Source organism: Gorilla gorilla, chromosome 2 (genome assembly GCF_029281585.2).
Source record: "Gorilla gorilla gorilla isolate KB3781 chromosome 2, NHGRI_mGorGor1-v2.1_pri, whole genome shotgun sequence".
NCBI lineage: Eukaryota > Metazoa > Chordata > Mammalia > Primates > Hominidae > Gorilla > Gorilla gorilla.
This window is the reverse complement of record NC_086017.1, coordinates 14,098,281-14,116,523: the sequence shown is the minus strand read 5'-3', so window position 1 is coordinate 14,116,523 and position 18,243 is coordinate 14,098,281. Positions and strand designations below refer to the sequence as shown.

The 18,243-nt window shown below is 40.6% G+C and overlaps 2 protein-coding genes across 8 annotated transcripts in view; one reads left to right on the top strand and one right to left on the bottom strand.

Annotated features, from left to right (window-relative positions):
* LOC101150774 (formylglycine-generating enzyme) overlaps positions 1–18,243 on the top strand; it is a 190,632-nt gene that overhangs the window by 148,567 nt on the left and 23,822 nt on the right. The gene's annotated exons all lie outside the window — the stretch shown is intronic.
* LOC101150409 (histone-lysine N-methyltransferase SETMAR) lies at positions 1,341–15,092 on the bottom strand. Of its 4 annotated transcripts, XM_055382162.2 has the most exons (4): positions 14,865–15,077; positions 5,385–5,716; positions 4,853–4,967; positions 1,341–2,394 (listed from the first exon to the last, which is right to left on the bottom strand). In XM_055382162.2, the coding sequence occupies exons 1-4, from the start codon at positions 15,018–15,020 to the stop codon at positions 1,360–1,362; spliced, it is 1,638 nt and encodes a 545-aa protein (XP_055238137.2). In that variant the 5' UTR covers positions 15,021–15,077; the 3' UTR covers positions 1,341–1,359. The 4 variants fall into 4 exon arrangements, with proteins under 4 accessions (XP_055238137.2, XP_018879824.1, XP_004033570.3 ...); XM_019024279.4 differs by lacking the exon at positions 5,385–5,716 and having other exon boundaries at positions 14,865–15,092; XM_004033522.4 differs by having other exon boundaries at positions 4,853–5,716; positions 14,865–15,087.

Here is an 18,243-nt window from a genome sequence, read left to right as displayed (position 1 = left end):
CTAATTGTCCTGGCTAGAACCTCCAGTACAATGCTGAATAGAAGTGGTGAGCTTGGAGATCATTTTCTTGTTCCATATCTTAGGATAAGAGCTTTCAGTCTTTCATCATTATGTATGATGTTAGCTGTGGGTCTTCACAGATATCCTTTCTCAGGTTGAAGAAGTTCCTGTTTACTTCTAGTCTGTTCACTGCTTTTATCATGAAAGGCTACTGGAGGTTGTCAAATGCTTTGTGTCTATGGAAATGATTATGTATTTATTTTTTGTGAATTATCCCATTAATATACTGGATTTACTGATTTTCGTATGTTAAACCAATCTTGCTTTCCTGGGATAAATCCCAATTGATCACAGTGTGTAATTCTTTTGATATCTTGCTGGATTTCATTTGCTAGTACTTTTTTTTTTTGCCTCTATATTCAAAAGGGATATTGGTATTAGTTTTCTTTCCTAGTAATGTCTTTGGTTATGGTATCCATGTCTTCTTTAACTCATGTGTCTGGTTATGGTATCCATGTCTTCTTTAACTCGTGTGTGTGTGTATGTATGTAACCCTAGGCACTCTAAAATGCAGGGCTCAGGGCAGGAACCTCTCTTGCTCAGCTCTAACCCTTCTGGTCACCTCTTAGTGACTTTTTCCCCCTTTAAGTCTGCCATTGAAGGACATTATATCCTAATTACACCTGAATAGAAGGGAGAACTTTGGGTCACATCCTACAGACAGTTCTCAAGACTAATAATTTACATTTATTGAATACTTTCTATATACTCAGGCATTGCTCTAACTCCTTTGCATGTGTTAACTCAAATCTTCCCAACTAAGGAAACTTTGACTTGGAAAGGTTCAGTGATTTGTTCAATGGTAACACACTGGAGAGTGACTACATTTTAATTAGGGCAAAATTTTCCATTTGGCCAAGAACAAAATCTAACAGCCACTGCTATTTTGTGAATAGTAATTTGAAAATTAAAGGAAAAATTTTTTTTAAAGAAAAGCTTTGTTCTTCAAGTGTGATCGTTATTATTCTTGGGCCAAAATGTTTTTCAAGGTACATGTTTCTAATCTTTTTTTAAAAAACTATTTTATTAGAGTCAGGGTCTCACTATGTTGCCCAGGCTTGTCCTGAACAACTGGACTCAAGTGATCTGCCCGCCTGGGCCTCCCAAAGTGCTGGGATTACAGTTGTAAGCCACCATGCCAGGCCACATTTCTACATTCTTAATAAAGTCCGTGGAATCTACTTCAAATGCAATTTTAATTTATATTTCAATCTATGAAGATATTGGGTTGGTGCAAAACTAACTGCGGTTTTGGACTGTGAATTTTAAATCATTATAACTAGGCTCAATGCATTTTTATTAATCAAAATAGGAACCATTACAATCAACACATTTTTGCCAACGAGAAATAAGTTGGTTTATTCCTGTAGCGTAAAAATCCGTGCTTTGGGATTTGACGAACTCTTGGAAAGCATTTTCTGCATCCTGCTGGTTGTGGAAGCGTTTTCCCTGCAAAAAGTTGTTGAGATGCTTGAAGACGTGGTAGTTGGTTGGCAGGAGGTCAGGTGAATACGGTGGATGAGGCAAAACTTCATAGCCCAATTCATTCAACTTTTGAAGTGTGGGTTGTGCAACATGCGGTCGGGCATTGTCGTGGAGAAGAATTGGGCCCTTTCTGTTGACCAATGCCAGCTGCAGGCGTTGCAGTTTTTGGTGCATCTCATCGATTTCCTGAGCATACTTCTCAGATGTAATGGTTTCACCGGGATTCAGAAAGCTGTAGTGGATCAGACCAGCAGCAGACCACCAAATAGTGACCATGACCTTTTTTGGGTGCAAGATTGGCTTTGGGAAGTGCTTTGGAGCTTCTTCTTGATCCAACCACTGAGCTGATCGTCGCCGGTTGTCATATAAAATCCACTTTTCATCACACGTCACAATCCGATCGAGAAATGGTTCGTTGTGGTTGCGTAGAATAAGAGAAGATGACACTTCAAAACGACGATTTTTTTGATTTTCAGTCAGCTCATGAGGCACCCACTTATCGAGCTTTTTCACCTTTCCAATTTGCTTCAAATGCCGAACGACCGTAGAATGGTTGACATTGAGTTCTTCGGCAACTTCTCGTGTAGTTGTAAGGGGATCAGCTTCGATGATTGCTCTCAACTGGTCGTTGTCAACTTCTGATGGCCGGCCACTACGCTCCTCATCTTCAAGGCTCTCATCTCCTTTGCAAAACTTCTTGAACCACCACTGCACTGTACGTTCGTTAGCAGTTCCTGGGCCAAATGCATTGTTGATATTGCGAGTTGTTTCTGCTGCTTTACGACCCATTTTGAACTCGAATAAGAAAATTGCTCGAATTTGCTTTTTGTCTAACATCATTTTCGTAGTCTAAAATAAACATAAACAGCAAGTAAGATGTCATTAGCAAAAAAACATAAAGCAAGAAATGCTCATTAAAATGATGTATAACATGACCACATTTATTTAAGAATGTATTCCAATATCAAATACCAAATTGCAACAATGCAAAAACTGTAACTACTTTCTTTTTTTTTTTTTTGAGACAGAGTCTCCCTCTGTCACCCAAGCTGGAGTGCAGTGGTACAGTCTTGGCTCACTGCAACCTCTGCCTCCTGGGCTCAAGCAATTCTCGTGCCTCAGCCTCCTGAGTAGCTGGGACTACAGACATGTGCCACCACATCTAACTAATTTTTGTATTTTTAGTAGAGATGGGGTTTCACCATGTTGGCCAGGCTGGTCTCAAACTCCCGAGCTCAAGTGTTCTGCCTGCCTCGGCCTCCCAAAGTGCTGGGATTACAGGTGTGAGCCACTGCACCCAGCCCCATCTTTTAAAATTTGAATCTTATAATTTATAATTATAAAAATGTTATTTTATCATGGGATAATAGTCAAGTGGAAGTATATTTTTAAATGTTTTCTCTCAAAAGAAGTGTCAACATTCTCAAAAATATGGCAATGAAGCAAACAAATGCAGTTAACTTGCTGCTTAGAAAAGACTTGGAATTAAGACTCTTTAACTCTTACCTTAGGAATCTGGTTTCTAGGACTAAGTGCTATATAATAAACTAGTGCCTGAGGACAAAAAATTTCCAGGGGTCCATATTCAGTCAGTTGTCTCTGGCAGAGGCACTGAGTTGGAGGGGGCTGTTTGTGTCCTTGTCTCTGAATGGAAGATTGTCCTCTGGGAATATCTCTGCTGTTCAATATAGAAAGGCAAAAGGACATAGAAAAGGGTATCTGCAGAATCAAATGGTGAGCCAGTCATTTTCCTTCTGACCACTTCCATATTGCGTCTGAAGCAGCTCAGTTAATTAGGTGAGCTTGTGAGCAAGAAAAAGCACATTTTGGAGTGAGGGATACAAGCTGCCTTATAAAAAGCAGGACTGCTTCAGAGGCATTGAAGTAACAGAGGACAGTTGGCATGGAGAAATGATTAATTTGGAGGAAAATTTTTGATACTATGTATTTGTAATTTGGGGCATTTTATGTGTACTCTAGTACCATTTGTTCACAGGGAACCATTCCATGTAATGTTATATGAACATTATAAACCCTAAGATACTTAAAAACGACCTAACTTTATTGAGATATAATTCACACGCTGTATATTTCACTCATTTAAAGTGTACAATGTACTTATATTACAGAGGAATAGTGTTATATATAACATGGATTCCTATAATGTTAAAAGTGCAGGGCCTCCTAGTGGTAGGGTTTAAATGTACTAGAGAAGAAATTAAATTACTTAATAATATCATAGGGGCTCTAGTAATTATTTTAGCTTTCAAAATGTCTGATAAACCTCCACAGTAACTGTATTTTTGCAACATCCCTGCTTTAAGGAAGGTAGTTAGAGATGTTTGCTGCTCTAGAAGTTTAAATGGGATCATAAAACTCCCGTCTCCTTCTGTGGTGTGGACAGGGTTATTTTTCTGTTATTTATACATGAAGTGAGGCTGTTTGAAGTTTTGAAGAATAACTTCACAAGATTTGGAGTACAGCCAAGTATATAATGAAAAATTTACAATGTTTCTCTTTTTCTGACTTTTGATTACAACATGTAAGTCATTTTCATAGTTATATTTTTCACTACTGGTAGTATTTATTAGGGTTTTAGCAGGTGATAGTTAATAATGCCTTTTTCCTTGATCCACGCTTAGAAACAATTAAGTAGGACGCAGGAGTCAGACAGAAATAAAAAAGTCAGCTTTATTACTGTTAAAATTGGTTGGAAAGCAGGGTTTAGGTATGCAGCCACAAGGGTTTCTTGGATCATTATTAGGTTCGATGTTAGTGCTAGAAAACTTACAATAACCGTGACTTAAGCAAGGGAGAGACTGTTTCTCACCTGAAAGTACAAAGGTGTCAGATCACGACTGACAGGATGTTCTACAGTACCAGACACCTAGACTCCTTTTAACCTTGTTGATTTTTCTATGCAATGGCTTCCTTTCCCAGGGTCATCCTGGGGTCTAGGATGACTGCTCCAGTTCCAGTCATCATGTATACATTCCAGCCAGCAGGAAGAAAGAGGAGGTGAAGGGCAGGATATCTCCATTTAAGGACGTGTCATTTTTGCTTATATCCTATTAACTAGAACAGTCACTAAGACAAATCTAACTAGGAAAGTGAGTATTCTGGGTAGTCATGTACTCTTGTTAAATGGAGAATTCTATTACAGAAAGGGGAAAGGATACTGATGGACAACTTGTAGTCTCTGCCACATTCCTGAGTTAAACTTATGTAACTAGGCAGAGGTAAAGCTAGCCAACCACTGTCTTCCACTAAAGGGAGGGGCAAGCTGCTTATCACTGAACAGACTCACCTCAAGGGTCAATCGCTTGCAGGAGGGGAACACAGAAGGGGCTGAGCCACACATGCTGGGTTCCTTCTCATTTCCACACCTGATGTTCGACTTTTCTACGGGGCAGTACAGAGAACTGTCAAAAGGCAGGAAAGCAGTACATGATTTGGCACCACAGTGACAAGGTTTCCTTAGTTTCCCATGATCTAGCCTTTCTTTGTCTTCACTGACTGTTAGATTAAGATATCTTCCTGAATAATCATAAGAGAGTTCTTCTTCTGGCACAATATCTTTGGCTGCAAAAAGTGCCAACTTAGGTACCATTGAGTCAATTCGGACAGGAATCATCAAAAGGTTTGGCTCACAAGAATGATTAAGGAATCTTCCAATATTTCCTATATAAGTAGGGTCAACAAATGTTTCCATTACCTGCCCATTATAAACATGTTCCCTGATGGCTATAATGTAATTGGAGTCGGATTTTGTTTGTAAGTGAATTCTTCTCTGAACTTCAGAGAATCCTAAAACCTCACCAGCATATTCACAGACAAACCTTCCTTTTGGTATAAATTCCAAGGTACGAAGTCCCCAGCCTTTTTTATGCGTCTTGAACACTTGGAAGTGGAACTGTAGACCTTTCTGGACCACTCTGTTTCTGCAGTGGTCACTGCATCGGCACAGGACATTGCATTCAAAAACAGGCTCTGCATACTTTCCTCCAGATCCTATATCTCTAAGGCATGAGTTATCATCATAGTTCTCTCCATGGCGGAGACAGGAGCAAGTGCCAGGGAGGCAGGGAGTTTTGACACAAATGCATCCGGGAAAGGTTATTTGAGTGGGATCAATGTCTGCTCCAGGTCCAACTACATGATCAGGAGTGTACTGTAAAAAATATACACACTGTAAGTCAGCACGGCATGTCATATATTTCCTATATATTCCAAGTAGCTTCTGACTGGGACCCATTCTAATTCTAACATATATAAAAACAGGACAAAACTGTCAAAACACAGTGTACTAAGATATTGTCCAAAAAGATCTCTCTCCAATAAAGCAAGTTTTGTTTTGTTTTGTTTTGTTTTGTTTTGTTTTTAAGAGACAGGGTCTTGCTCTGTTGCACAGGCTGGAGTGCAGTGGTGTGATCACAGTTCACTGTAACCTGGGCTCAAGCGATTCTCCTGCCTCAGCTTCCTTAGCTGCTACAGCTACAAGTGGGAACCACCATGTCCAGCTAAGATTAATTTTTAGAATTTGTGGTTTTATTTTAGGTATGTATAAGGATGAGTTGGGCATTATAATACTTAATGTATATAATAGTATGTTATATATAGGTACACACAAGGACATATATATGTATTATTATGTATGTATAAGGACAATAAGAAAAATACTATTTTTTTCTCTTATCAGAAATGGAAAGCTTTGTAACTTCTTTTGTTTCCCTCTTAGCTTTGGATGTCAGAAAACTCAGTGCTGAATTTAGTGTCTGAGTACAGTTAAGCATTTTTTCCTTAGCTTTTGATCTCTTTTACCTTTACCTGATAATATACGTGCATATATGTATTTTAATTGTGGGTTACCTCAGATACTGGTTGGGGATAAGAAAGTCATAGATGACAAGTCAATTGCACACAGAATTCCAAAAATGCTATTTCTTAAATAGATATTACTAGATATTTAAATTTATTAAAGATGTACACTTGTAAAGAAATTGTTCTAATTAAATGAGAAAGGAATATGAAAAAAATCTGTCATTTAAATGTACCTGTATTTTCAAAACATTACATTTGTAAAATGTTATATAAAAAGAAGACAATCCTCAATGTAAACTCTATGTGAAGCCTGATCTCTGGTTAGATCCTCATTAGCATCGTGAAGCATATTTTCAAACTGTGAGTTCAGATTAAAGTATCTCTCACGAACCCAGCAGATTTTTTTATGTATACAGTAATTCTTGCTTACATAGAACTCAATCCATTTTATACCTGCTTTATTCCGAAAAGGATTTAATGAGACTTACAAACAGGTAAGATAAATGAACAAGTAAGGAGAGTAAGGTGAAAGGGAAATAGAACAAACAGGTCTAGTGAGCTTAGACACACAGTATGTGGTAGAAGTAGACTGGACATTTGGCTCTGCCTGAGAGCTGCCAATTCAGAGAAGGATATATGATTAGATACATAGCTTGCCCTGCCTGTAAGGAATAATCTCATTGTTCAGAAGCGGCATTGACTTTTTTCAGTATTGATACCAGGAAGGAATTCCACCAATGTGTTCTTCTAAACCATTCTTTTCCAGGAAGCAGTTTCATGGGCTGTTTTTTATTCTGGTCCCCAGTAAAGGCTGCTGGGATCCCACAACAGCACAGTCGGGTAAGAGCAGTTCTGCAAGGAACCAGTTGCACGGCCTTTCATTGGGGATAGATTTTAAAGCACCTGGAGGAATGTTTGCACCATGTCTCCCAGTCAATCCTCCATTAATATTTTGTCTCCAGGCCAGGCTTTAGAAAGGTATTGAACAGCAGATAGTTATACTCCCTGTGGAGGCCTCCGGTGGAGCTATGTAGTTAAGTGCAAAACCCTATACTAAAAAAAACCCTGAGCTGGGGAGGATTGACATCCTCTTGTGAAAGATGAGGAGGACAACCAGTGGGAGGACCTGTGGGAGAAGGCTAACATTCTGCTTAAAAAGTCATTTGGGGGTGGAGAGAGGAAACAGCTTTTGTTTGTGTTGTTTCTTACAGCTTTAGCTTAGCAGGAATATCCTAAATGGATAAAGGATAGGTTAGAAAATGATGCTCTATCAGTTGAACTCAATGACTGCTGTTTTATATAGAATCTACTTTCAGCTTTTTAAAGGTTCAGTATTCAAATGTAAATGGTTACTGAGACATTTTAAAAAGTACTTGTAAAATGAAGATCTCTTTGTTAAACTTTTCATGTTAAACTTTTAAGTTGATTTGTCATTAAAGGTGCACATATTTTTAAGGTACTATATAAATCACTAAACGCTAAAGTTTTTTTTTTGACATGGATAACTTCTTTTAAAATCAAGTCTGACTTACTGCAGTTTTCTAATCAGGAAAGCAGGTGAAAAACAGTTTTATTTCGTTATTTTTACTTACAAATTTAAAAAGATTTTGAAGAATCTCATGATATATTTTTTAAAATTCTGCAATTAAACTTGCTGCACAAGCTATAATCCTTTAGGGACTTATAGACAGTAGCTAATTCCGAATGAACTGCAGATACCTTCCAAAAGAAAACAGAGACTTCTGGGAAAATTTCCTGTTTAAATAAATTTTTTCCCCTTGATGGATATAATCACTGATCCTGATACCAATAATTGCTTTGAGTCATTTTGTCTTCATGTTTCCATTTCTCCTCCATAAAAGGTCAATAAAATATCATTTCAGATGATAATGACTTAAAAAATGACTACACTCAAGAATAATCTTTTCAAAACTTTAGTCTAATTTAACATCTGATTATGTAATTACCCATCTTTTCAGGTATTTACATATTGAAAAGCTATTTATTATTTTCAGAAATAATGTGAGGTCATTGTGCTAACATTCTATTCAAATATTTACATGCCACGCGGTTAAACTTCGAGTAGTCATGTGCTGCATAATGACTTTTTGGTCAGACCACATATATGCATATACAATGGTAGTCCTGTAAGATTAGAATACAGTATTTTTACTGTATGTTTTCTATGTTTAGATACACAAACACCACTGCGTTACAAGTATCTACAGTATTCAGTGTAGCAACATTCTGTGCAGGTTTGTAGCCTAGGAGTGATAGGGCATTATCATATTGCCTAAGTGTGTAGTAGGCTATACCATCTAGGTTTCTGTAAGTACTGTGCACTCTATGACTTTTGCATAATGACGAAATTGTCTAATGATGCATTTCTCAGACTGTTTCCCCATAGTTAAATAATAATTGTATCTGAAGTATAATTGTATCTGAAAGCTAATGTAAAGTGGGTTACAAACTGGGAGTCAGCTGATATGACCTAAGCCAGACTTCTGCTGAAACAATTAGGGAAGAAGCATTCTCTTTCTACTAGAATTATTCAACTGTAGTGTTTGCCTGGCATTTCCAAGTTCTGCCACGTAGATGAGGCCTACTGAGTGTGTAGCCTACCACAGAAATGGGAAGCAGGGGTGTGAAGGGGGAAGGTGGTGGGAAGAAGTATCTGACAATACTTTTAGAGTTACTGGGTCCAGACATGCCTATAGTTACCACTTGGACTTTTCTGATTTGAGGCAATTCCTTCCCTTTTTTGTTGGAGCCAGTTTGTGTTATGTTTCTTGCAAACAAATGAGTCCTGACTGATACACCCTGGGTAGAAGCTGAGAATGGTTTCAGGGAATGGCTAGAAAATGTACTCTGTTAACCAAAAATAAAATTCTAAGTCCCCTGATCATCTGAACGGACCCCTCCTCTCAGCAAGGGCATTCCAAAGCTAACCTGAAAAACTAGTTCAGGTCATGATGGGAAGGGGGCAGGGGTCAGACATGCCTCATTATACCCTCTTCCCTTTCGGAATTACTGATAGAACAGACTCTTTAAGTCTGATAAAAAACATTTACAATCTATTCTCTCTGAAGCCTGCTACCTGGAGGCTTCACCTGCGTGATAATAAACCCCTGGTCTCCACAACCCTTTATCTTACCCAAGGCATTCTTAAGTTTTTAGACAATAACAATTCCTTCAAGCAAACTGTTAATCAGAAACTGGAAGCCTCCACTTCCAACTGTCCTGTATTTCTGGACTGAACCAATGTACGTTTTACATGTATTTGACTGTTGTCTCATGTCTCCCTAAAATGTATAAAACTAAGCCATACCCCAACCACTTTGGATACATGTTCTCAGGATCTCCTGATGGCTGTGTCATTGGTCCATGCTCACTCATATTTGGCTCAGAATAAATCTCTTCAAATATTTTGCAGAGTTTGACTCTTTTCATAGACAAGTCAAAGGTGTAAATGGTCAATGAACAAAGATGTCTTCAATTAGGAGGTTAGACTAGAGCAAAGTGTGCAGGAGACCAGGCAGGAAAACTCTGTGACTATGGTCTTGAACTGTGAGGAAGCAGCGGAGAGCTTCCTAGTGCAGAACATGGAATGCTCTAAAGGAGACACAAACCACAGCCAGGCTTTTATTAGCATTGTGATTCTGGAAAGTGACTGGCTAGGCTTCAGATTAGTAGCTATAAGACAAGGATAATACCCACATTTGGGGTGGCTATCATGAAATTTTAATGAAATAATGCTGTACTCCATGTCAGGCACTTTATAAAAATATTGGCTTCTTTCAATTCTTCTAGATATTACTTTTAGATGTTATATTTAAAACAACATATGTTTCTGGCAAATTACTTTACATTACTAAACATCTTATTTATTTCATAGGTTTCTGTGAAAGAAAAAATGACAAAACTGGCTTAAAAAGCTTACTCTAGGGATTAGCATATATGTGTTCAATAAAAATTTTGCAGGTAGTGCACAGTAGGGTAGTGAAGAAAATAAGTTCTGGAGTTAAACTTTCCAGGTTCAAACATATTCAAACCAAAATTGTGTCTAGGAAGCCATCGGACTGTATACCTTTCCTCCATTACTTCTCCATTTGAGTGGAGAAAAGCTAAGAGCTGATCCAGACCAGACTTCTTTCAGTTATCAAGTATTACCTTACTGTCTGCAATACGCACATACTGGGATTTAGAAACAGTCAGAGAAGTATAAAGGACATGGAGAATGGGATTTTTTTTTTTTAAAAAGATGTTGCTGCCCAGTCTGGAGTGCAATGGCATGATCATAGCTCACTGCAGGCTCCAACTGCTGGGCTCAAGGTCAGCCTCCCAAGTAGGTGGGACTACAGGCATGCACCACCATGTCTGGTTAATTTAAAATAAAATGTTTTTGTAGAGATGTGGTCTCACTTTGTTGCCCTTTGTTAAGGGTGGTCTTAAACTCCTGACTTGAAGTGATTCTCCCGCCTTGGCCTCCAAAAGGGTTGGGATTACGGGAGTGAGCCACCATGCCTGGCTGGGATTTTTAAAATTTCCTGCATTGTTACAATGTAAGTTTTACTTTTTCTTCGTATGTATCAAAGCACAGAATGACTCATGCAAGAGCTAGGAATAAATGCAAAACAATCACGGCAAAATGATATACTGGAAATCAGATCCTTGAAGCACTGGGTGAAGATTTCAAGTTTTTTGACAGAAAACTTAAGAGAAAATACACTCTTGTCTTGGCTGTTCCTGTCTGCAATAATTTCTTTCTTCTCTGAACTAGACTTACATTTACTGTTAATAGCATGAACTTCAGGGTCTAAATGACACAGATTGTAGGGCTCTCTAATTGTGTTAAATGTGTAGGTCTTATCTTTCTAACAGATACGTGTCTCAGGGAAAAGCATGGTTATGAGGTTTCGAGTGTGGCATGGTGATGGGGGTGGGGTTCCTATCCATAGGACAAGGCACACAGCAGGTGCTCAAGAAGCATTTTTCGATTGCCAGATTGCAGCTCTTGATACTTGTTAATGAGAAGTTTGACTTTTCTGAATCACATTCTGTACTGAAGACCCAGAAACTGAAGTATGATACTATAACATTCTAGGCTTCAAACCTGGGCCTCTGAATTATAAAGAAGTGTTGTGAAAATCTTCATTCCTTTTTTGGTTGTGTTGAAACCCCAGCTACAAGAATCTTTGTACTTGGCCTCTAGCCTCATAAGTTTGTTTTTCCTCCAAGCAGCTATTAGAAGACTGTGAGCCAGATAATTCTTGTCAAGGCCTGTTGAGATCTTAAAAATAATGTTTGAAGCTGGTTTCAGAGACCTGAAAAATGGTTAGATCCAACTGTTAGCTCAATAAAATCAGTTAGTTTATTTTCTACTTGGCTTTCAACACTGATGACATTATGATATGCTTGTTTCCAATATGAACATTTGAATTTCTTTTTGCCTTTTCACACAGTAGCCAAAGGCAAAACAGACACAAAGTTATTTTTATCTTGAAAGTTTTTCATGCCTTAATTCTTATGTGTGCATATGCCTGTGAAGGAAGGGTTTGGAGCAAGCAAGCTGTTTTGACCTTTTATAAGACTGGTTTTGTGTTCCATGAATACATGGAAGAAAACGAGTTGAATGCAGTTTCAGGCTTGTCACTTAAATGTTTCAAGCATGTTTGATCTTCTTGGTAAGAAAGACAATAAGCTCTCTTAGGAAGGGATCCTGTCTTATTTTTGTAACTCTGACTTTATTGGGAGCTGTGCATATACAGAGATAGTTAGAACACTGTGGGACTGGGTTTTAATCTCCCAATTTTCATTTATGCCCACCAACTGTAGATGTAATAATCAATCACAAAGCTTCCTCTTGTCACTCCTTTCTCCCCTTTTAAAATAGACGTATTTATTTTAATATACACTTTGCGAAATAGAAAACCTCATGATTTTATGGACATTAATGATTACAATGATTCTAAGGGAGATACTTATATAATTTATTTTTAAATAATTTAATGCTTAAAGTGAGTTAATTTAAAAAATACGTCGGGCACATAGTTTTACAGATTGTTCTTGGATATGGCAAAGAAAAATATGACTCAAGATTGGAAACAGATTGATAGAATAGTCTCAAACACACACACACGCACACACACACACACACACACACACACACACACACACACACACACACACGGCAGGAATATTGAAGCTAATCGTGACAGTTGTAAACACCTTGAGGGTAGAGTGCGTTTTTCTGTTTGTTGTATTCTTTGCAGCCCAACCCACCACCTTGCATATATTTAGGGTTTTAATTTTAACCCTATATAGCATGGTCTGCTTTCTACCTGACTCTGGCATAACATCACATAACAAATAAGGGAAGAAATCAAAATATTTTAACCCCAAATATATTTCCTTGCCATATCTTGAAATTGCCCTGGAGGTCTGTCTCTTGTGGGAAAAATCCACATTCTATAGAGAATCCCCTTTCCCCCTCTTTTTCTTTCTTTCCACAACAAGGAGATAATCAACTAAGACCGAGGCACCTTTTTAAGTTCGATAAGAAACATTTCACAACCTGCTCCCTCTGAAGTCAGCTGGGAGTCTCCTCCCCACAATTAAAACTTGGGTCTCTACATGGCCGGGTGCGGTGGCTCACGTCTGTAATCCCAGCACTTTGGGAGGCCCAGGTGGGCGGATCACTTGAGGTCAGGAGTTTGAGACCAGCCTGGGCAACATGGTAAAACCCTGTCTCTACTAAAAATACAAAAATTAGCTGGGCGTGGTTGTAGGCGCCTGTAATTCCAGCTACTCGGGAAGCTGAGGTGGAAGAATCGCTTGAACCTGGGAGGCGGAGGTTGCAGTGAGCTGATCGCACCACCACACTCTAGCCTGGGTGATGGAGTCAAGCTCCGTCTCAAAAAAAACCCCTTTATCTTAACCTAAACATTTCTATTGATCCCAGGTCTTCAGACAAACTCAACCAATTGTTAACCAGAAAAATTAAAATCTACCTATAGTCTGGAAGCCCGCCCCCGACCACTTTGAGTTGCCCCGCCTTCTGAACCAAACCCATGTACATGTTAAATGTATTTGATTGACGTCTCCTCTCTCCCAAACATGTATAAAACCAGGCTGTGCCGTAACCACCTGGGACACATGTTCTCAGCATCTCCTGAGGGCTGTGTCACAGGCCATGGTCACTCATATTTGGCTCAGAATAAATCTCTTCAAATATTTTACAGAGTTTGATTCTTTTCCTTGACATCTTTGAAAGCTGCTATTGAATCTATTATCTTATCTGATCCTCACAAAAACCCCTAGGAAAAAGAAAGGGCAGATAGGGTTCATTGTTGATAATGGATGTTAAAGGGGCTATGCATTTTTAAAGTATTATTTTCATTTTGCAGATGAAGAAACTCAGGCTCTGGGAAGTAGCTAAGATGTCTAAGCTCTGAACCATACTCTCCAACTTCCACGTCCAGTGCTCTTTCCACTTCAAAATCTTTGGTCATTCCTTATTCCTTGGGTAACGCTCAGGCCAAGGTCAGAGGGATAAGAAAGTCAGTAGAGGCTGGGAGCGGTGGCTCATGCCTGTAATCCCAGCATTTTGGGAGGCCGAGGCGGGCGGATCACCTGAGGTTGGGAGTTCGAGACCAGCCTGACCAACATGGAGAAACCCTGTCTCTACTAAAAATACAAAAATTAGCCGGGCGTGGTGGCGCATGCCTATAATCCCAGCTACTCGGGAGGCTGAGGCAGGAGAATCGCTTGAACCCGGGAGGTGGAGGTTGCGGTGAGCGGAGATCGCGCCAGTGCACTCCAGCCTGGGCGACAGAGCGAGACGCAGTCTCAAAAAAAAAAAAAAAAAAAAGAGTAGAAAGGGCTTTGAGGTAGTTAATAGAAGCAAACATTTACTGAGTTCTTACAGCAAACCAGAAAGTGTATTTTCCTTGCAATTTTCAAAGCACTCCGGAAGAGAGGTACTGTTCCACTGTACACTGGAAGACACTAAGGCTTAGCCATAGCTAATTTACACTCGCCCGAGAGCCCACAGCGTGAGGGAGACCACAGCTAAGGCTGACTCGAGGGGCTGTTTTTACGCACGACACCGGGTGCGATCCACTAATAGGCCCCACGGCTTATCCTACCTGTGAGAGACACCTGAGACCAGGGAGGTAAATGACTCCCCCCTTGATGCCTCCTTGAGTTCTGAGGACAGGACTGGACAAAAAGCCAGGTTCTCACAAGGCTGGTTCTGCGCTTGGTTCTGCGCTTCAGGGAATGGACTGAAAAGGACAACACCCTTGCTAAGGTGATGCCGTGGGTTAACAGAAAAAGGCCCAGGCCGGGGCATGCACACCTATTCCCGCGCACCAACGGCTGTGCTATAAGAGAAGACAAAAGGTCACGACTGGGAGGCCGTCCCAGCGAGGCGGCTTGAGGAGACCACGTGGGGGAGCCGCGCGCCCGCCTCCCGCGCCGCCTGGCCCCGCCCCTACCTGGAAGGGCGCCGGCGCGGCCCCCGGGGGCCACGCGCCCACCGGCAAGTTTTCCTGGCCGCACGCGACATCCAGCTGCTCAGTCGGGGCCTCAGGCTTCTCCTTAAACTCCGCCATCCCACAAGGCCGTGTCGTCTTTGCCGCTTCCGCGAACATTTACCCGCCTCACGCAACGCCTACTACCCTGACAGGCCTGGGCCGCGCGGTGGATGCTGGGACTTGTGGTCCGATGGCCCCACCGCCTCATGGGAATTGTAGTTCGTTTCTTCTCAGGAGTGGCCTGAAAGGCGCTTCCGTTCCTTGACTTTTTGGGTCTGGCTCCCGTTTTGATTTCAGCCAGAGGCACCACAGATAATTACAAAACCATGTAAGGTACGGACGAAACAAAGTGAGGTGCTTTAGTTTTTCCTGGGAGCATCAAAGAGGGGGCTTTCGAGGTGAGGTCATTTGTCCAGGTTTCTGAGGGCTCACTGGACGTTTGTGGAGTGGAGGCAGGGGTGCGTTCTAAACCGAGCGGGGAAACGCACACCAAGGTTTCTAAAGATCTGCGGCTTGCCGGGAAGTTGACTGACGTGATAGGGTTTGTGCCAAGGCGATAGCCTCACAGGGTGCCTTAAGGAATTTGTGTGGGGCATGCTCACTCCCTGATGGAGGTATCCGTGCCCCTTTGCCTGTCCTTTTCCCTCCTCTCCATCCCTCTACCCTCACCCCTCCAAACCCCTGCCCTGCCAAAGGATTCTGATAGCCTCAAGACTGCTGAATCCGGTGGAGCATTTTCAACCTCACTGAAGCTCTCTGACATGATTGTCCCGCTTCTCCTTGAAACTGTAAACCAAAAATAAAATTCCAATCCTCCAAACCATCTGAATGGACCCCTCCTCTCTGCCAAGGTTAACCTGAGAAACTGGTTCAGGCCATGATGGGAAGGGGGGTCCAACATGCCTCATTATGCCCTTCTTCCTTTTGGAATTCAGGAAAAGCCAGCCAGCATCAACATCAACACACACCTTAAGTCTGATAAGAAGCATTTACAATCTGTTCTCTCTGAAATTTACCTGTTGGAGGCTTCATCTCCACGATCAAGTTCGGTATCCACAACCTCTTATTGCAACCCAGACATTCGTTTCTGTTGATTCTAGGTCTTTAGATAATAACCAGTTGCCAATCAGAAAATCTTTAAATCTACCTATGACCTGGAAGCCACCCCTCACCCGCTTCTCGTTGTCTGCCTTTCCAGATCCAACCAATCTTACATGTAGTGATTGATGTATTATGTCTCCCTAAACTGTGTGAGAGTAAGCTGTATCCCGACCACCTTGGGCACATGTCATCAGGACTGCCTGGGGCTATGTTGGGGGCGCATTCTTAAGCTTGGGAAAATAAACTTTCTAAATTGAGACCTGTCTCAGATAATTTTGGGTTCACAAACCCTTCTGACCTTGCAGCTTCTGAGGTCCCATTGGCCTAAATGTGTTTCCATCTTGCAGACCTTTCCTTGTTAGTATCCTCTTGTTTTCCTGCCTGACTGTTTCTGAAAAGTGGGTGTGATTCAGGGTTCTGCCTTTGATCTTTTTCTTTGCTCCCCTTCCCTGGACTTTCTCATTAATAACATCCACTCCCATGGCTTCAAATATAAAGGATTAGGTCACCAGTCTCCAACCCAGATCAGACGTTTCTCCTCAAATCCAGTTACGCATATTCAGCTAATGATTGAGCATTTCTGTTTTCTGTCCTACAGGCTCCTCAAACTCAAAATAATCTGAATTGACTTCTTCTGCCAGTCTTGCTTTTTCTTCTTTAAAGTTAACTGGGAAAATAATTTGTGATCTACAGAGCCACTAAAGCAACAAACCAGTTACTCTGTATTCCTTCTCTTCACTAGACTCATATAGCTAAGGACGTGGTGGGTAAGTCTTGTTGATTCTGCCTTCATGTTTTCATTTTTGCCTCTTCTCACTTAGTCCTAGGCTCTCTCATTTCTTGCTTGGACTTTGGAAGTTCTTTTCTTTAAGTCTGTCATTCTCCGTATCCCCAAATCACCCTTACTCCCGCTGCTACAATGACCTTTGAAGATCCTTGTCCAGTTATTATATTTTGCTGCTTAGAGTCTTATTTGCTCCATTTTCTCTCAAAGTTTACCTTCTATATTCTGTCTTATGAGCCTTTGAGGACCCAGACTTTACCTATTTCCTTGGTCTCTTTTGCTGCTGTTCTCTGTTGGAACCCCTTGTTCTGTTGACATTCCCTCAATAAGCCATTCTACTTGGGCCTCTGGGCCTTTGTCCACATTGCTCTTGTATCTCCAGTGCCTTTACCCAGGACTGTCTGTCTGCTCAGCTCAAGTAGTCCCTTCTCTGTATCTTTCTTTACCCTGTTTCCCGTAGCATTGGTTACCCTCTTTACATTAGTTCTCCTACATTATAAGCCATTTCTTATGTTCCCTGCAACTATTTAATGTAAGCACAGGCGAAACCATCTTATTGAACTCATAAAAATTATATATATATATTGGTGAAGGGTGGGGAGATAGATAGATAGAGAAATATTTTGTTTTAACTTAAATGATTTTGGTACATTTATATTCTAGTCTTTTGATGTAGGGCCAAAAGAGAAGGAGAGCTAGAGTGTGTGTGTGTGTGTGTCTCTGTATGTTTGTTTTCTACTGATTAGAGCTCCAGGTCAAGCTTACTCTGAGTTCCAGTTCTGGTGTCTTTAAAGTGGGGTGGGAACTAAAGGATAGAGAAGCAATGTGATATCATGATCTGTTTTCTTTCCCTAGTCTTTTATACTTTTCTCACTCACACCCACTTCAAGGGCAAAACATTTTTTAGTGACTTGCTTTTTTTTCTCCAAGTCTTTGCAGAATGTTTTACTTAGTTATCCCAGAAGGGAGAAACTCTTTGCACTCATAGTTCATCATCATTTTTTCATAAAGTTATAATAACAGTTATACCTGGCGTTAATAGGTTTGGGAACAGAAATTAAAGATCAGCCTTATAAATGTGCTATTCATGAGCATGTATAAAATCACATAATTTTGCACTGCAGTACACATCTGATATAAAAACTTTTTTGAGTACACATCTGATATAAAAACTTTCTTGTGTTGCTGTAAAGAAATACTTGAGGCTAGGTAATTTGTAAAGAAAAGAGGTTTAATTGGCTCATGGCTCTGCAGGCTGTACAGGTAGTATGGTGCTGGCATTTGTTCGGATCCTGGGCAGGCCTCAGGAAGCTTTGAGTCATAGTAGAAGGTGAAGAGGAAGCAGGCATCTCACATGGTCAAAGCAGGAGCAGTGAGAGAGAGTGGGGGTTGGGGCAGGTGCCACACACACTTTTAAATGACCAGATCTTGTGAGAATTAACTCACTGTTGTGAT

What these genes read in the sequence shown, in the direction of transcription:
- LOC101150409 (XM_004033522.4), bottom strand. Translation starts at nt 15,020, where the DNA reads ATGTTCGCGGAAGCGGCAAAGACGACACGGCCTTGTGGGATGGCGGAG. An exon ending in CCGCGCCGGCGCCCTTCCAG is followed by an intron (nt 5,717 to 14,864) that starts GTAGGGGCGGGG and finishes TATTTTTTACAG; the next exon opens with TACACTCCTGATCATGTAGT. An exon ending in GCAAGCGATTGACCCTTGAG is followed by an intron (nt 2,395 to 4,852) that starts GTGAGTCTGTTC and finishes TGTTTATTTTAG; the next exon opens with ACTACGAAAATGATGTTAGA.